Source organism: Bison bison, unplaced genomic scaffold (assembly GCF_000754665.1).
Source record: "Bison bison bison isolate TAMUID 2011002044 unplaced genomic scaffold, Bison_UMD1.0 scf7180017846458, whole genome shotgun sequence".
NCBI classification, from domain to species: Eukaryota; Metazoa; Chordata; class Mammalia; order Artiodactyla; family Bovidae; genus Bison; species Bison bison.
In genome coordinates this window covers 13,556-16,887 of record NW_011477031.1, presented here as the reverse complement: position 1 = coordinate 16,887, position 3,332 = coordinate 13,556, and the positions used below count along the sequence as shown (strand labels likewise).

The following is a 3,332-nucleotide window of genomic DNA, read 5'->3' as shown; positions in this document are numbered from 1 at the left end:
TGTTAAACACAGCAGTGTGTCCATGTCCATCCCAGACTCCCTGACTATCCCTTCCCCCATCCTTCCCCCCCGGGAACCATAAGGTGATTACAGAGTATTGAGCAGAGTTCCCTGTGCTGTCCAGCAGGTCCTTGCTGGCTCTCCTTGTTAAATACAGCAGTGTGTCCATGTCCATCCCAGACTCCCACTCTAACCCCGCCCAATTTCTAAGCTTTTAAATCATAACGTATCAGAAATTTGCATGAAATGGCAAATATCTCATTCAGCTGATATTTCTGGCACATCTACTTCGCATGAAGCAACCTGGGTAGTACCATTCCAGCATGCGTGGAGCTTTATGTCCAGTGAGAAATTCTACTGTGTTTCCCAACTATTTCATTTGCAAACTTTTTAGTTGAAGTGAAAGTGAAAGTCGCTCCGTCGTGTCCAACTCTTTGCCACCCCATGGACTATACAGTCCATGGAATCCCCCAGGCCAGAATACTGGAGTGGGTAGCCATTCCCTTCTCCGGGAGAATCTTCCCAACCCAGGGATCAAACCCAGGTCTCTCGCATTGCAGGCGGATTCTTTACCAGCTGAGCCACAAGTGAAGCCCAAGAATACTGGAGTGGGCAGCCTATCCATTCTCCAGCGGATCTTCCTAACCCGGGATCGAACCGGGGTCTCCTGTATTGCAGGCGGATTCCTTACAACTGAGCTGTCAGGGAAGCCCATAGGTGAATTAAATGTCCCTATAAAAATAATGTGCCCAATACTGTTGGGCTCCTGACTATGGTTCTTTGGATCCTGCCAACAAAATTGGGATCGTCTAAACCGAGTCCAGTATAAAAGTCTTCAGAAGAAACAAATAGTAATGTGCTTAATCCTTAGAAAGTGTACATACCTATGAGTCCAGTGGTATAGCCTTTAGCTTTCAGTATTTTTGCAAAAGTTATTTCGCTGGGCGGAAGTCCTCCAGAGACCGCTGTCCACCGAAGAACACGGAGACCTTGACTGGAAACCATACCTTTGATGAAAGGTGTTCAGAGAGACGCTACAGTCAGACATCGAGTTGTATCATCACTGCTGTTGTTAAATGTTAGTCACTCAGTCCTGTCTGAGTCTTTGTGAGCCATGGAAGTAACACAGTAGGCTCCTCTGTCTGTAGGATTTTCCAGGGAAGAATACTGGAGTGGGTAGTCAGTCCCTTCTCCAGGGGATCTTCCCTTCCCAGGGATTGAACGTGGGTCTCCTGCATTGCAGGCAGATTCTTTATGGTCTGAGTCCCCTACTTAATATTTTCCTTTTACCTACTTGGCTGCGCTGGGTCTTAGGCGGGCCCACAGGATCTGTTAACTGTGTGTGTGAACTCCTAGTTTCTGCGTGTGGGGGTCTCAGTTTTGTGAGCAAGGATTGAACTCAGGGCCCCTGCGTTGGGTGCACAGTCAGCTACTGGACCACCAGGGAAGTCTCTACCTTTATTATTTCAACTCAGAGTATTTGGTGGAAATCTCCACGACTCAATATGCGATGGAAAATTTAACCTTCCAACATGAGTTGACCTCATGGGCTTTATTTCTCTGCATTTTCACCCAGTATAGTTTCTTTAAAAAAAAATTTTTTTTTTATGTCTGTTTTATTTTTTGGCTACTCTGGGTCTTCATGGCTGACGTTGGGCTTTTCTCTAGTTATGGCAACTTTGTCTTTAATGGAGACAACTGTTTCAGTTTGTGGGTGAAAGGCGCTCAGTCGTGTCCCAGTCTCTGTGACCACATGGACTGTAGAGTCCATGGGATTCTCCAGGCCAGACCTGCTGGAGTGGGTAGCCCTGCCCTTCTCCAGGGGAATCTCCCCAACCCAGGGACCGAACCCAGGTCTCTTGCATTGGAGGCAGATTCTTTACCGTCTGAGCCACCAGGAAAGCCCTTGAAATGTGTGGTTAAATATGGTTAAGATAGGATGTTGTATATTATGTGACTTTGACCACAATTAAACAAAAACATTAAAAAAAAAAAATACAGGGGGACTTGGAGCATTCTCCCGACCCTGTACCGAACAATTCATGCCTGAAGAGTTACAGAGAGCGTGTTCCTGTGCAGTGTGATTAGACAGACGGAAGGACCAACCTGATCGGAGTGGGTATCTGCCCGTTAAAAATGCCGCCCTACTTGGGGTGCACAAAGGGGCAGCGGCCAGATGCTGGGTGAGCCTCACGCCATCCGCCGCGAGGCGGTCGATGTTTGGAGTCCTGAGGAAGGAAACATTAACTCTCTTAATCCTCAGCAAAGCAACACATGGCTTGTTTTCCTTTCCGTAAGGCAGAGTGACATCCTACTTGATAGAAAACCTGGCAATTACCAGTGAATAACTCCCTGATTTCCTGTGCGGGCTCATTCAATCATGTCCAACTCTTTGTGACCCCGGGGACTGTAGCCCGCCAGGAGATGACTGGAGCGACTTAGCATGATACTACGTATAAAATAGGTAACTAGTCAGAACCTACAGTACAGCATGGAGAACTCTGCTCAGTGCTCCATGGTGACCTAAATGGGAAAGAAAATGCCAAAAGAGAGGGGATACAGGTATACATATGGTGATTCACTTTGCTGTACAGCAGAAACTAATACAACATCGTAAAGCAACTATACTCTGTTGAAAATTAATAACAACAAAGAAAAAAACAGGGCTAAACTTCAAATGTCTTCTGAACCATCAAAGAAACATCAACTGCAAAATTGTTTATCAATGTTTGGCCACACCCTGCTACCCGCAGGGTCTTAGTTCCCAGAGCGGGAATCGAACCCGGGTCACTTGCATTGGAAGGCAGAGTCTTAACCACTGGGCCACCAGGGAAATCCCATCCAACTGCATTGTTTATCAAAAGCTTCCACATTGTACTGCTGAGGCTGAGATGGACTCAACAGAACATCCAGAATTGAGAGTCCAGGGTGACTCCTCACTTAGGACTCTCAGTCTTTTTTAATTTAAATTTTTTTACATGGGTGTATCATTGATTCACCGTATTACATTAGTCTCTGGTGTACAGTAGAGTGATTCAGCTATTCTACACCTTTGAGCCGGCCTGAGTGCAGACGTGGGAAGAACGCAAGACTGAAGTGTCTTTAGTGGCTCAGTCGTGTCTGACTCTTTGCGACCCCACGGACTGTAGCCCACCAGGCTCCTCTGTCCATGGGATTCTCCAGGCAAGAATACTGGAGTGAGTTGCCAAGCCCTCCCCCCAGGGATCTTCCTGACACAGGGATCGAACCCGCATTTCCTGCATTGGCAGGCAAACTCCTTACCACTGAGCCACCTGGGAAGCCCCACACAATACAAAGAATGGATGTGACAC

At 47.0% G+C, this 3,332-nt stretch overlaps 1 protein-coding gene across 1 annotated transcript in view; it reads right to left on the bottom strand.

Moving 5' to 3' along the window:
* The window catches only part of LOC104988469 (arylsulfatase E-like), a 13,439-nt gene that overhangs the window by 7,043 nt on the left and 3,064 nt on the right, over positions 1-3,332 (bottom strand). Inside the window, exons 2-3 of the mRNA XM_010839812.1 lie at positions 2,107-2,228; positions 885-1,007 (exon numbers count right to left, since the gene is read on the bottom strand). Coding sequence (XP_010838114.1) covers positions 885-1,007; positions 2,107-2,228 — 245 coding nt within the window. The remainder of the gene's footprint in view (positions 1-884; positions 1,008-2,106; positions 2,229-3,332) is intronic.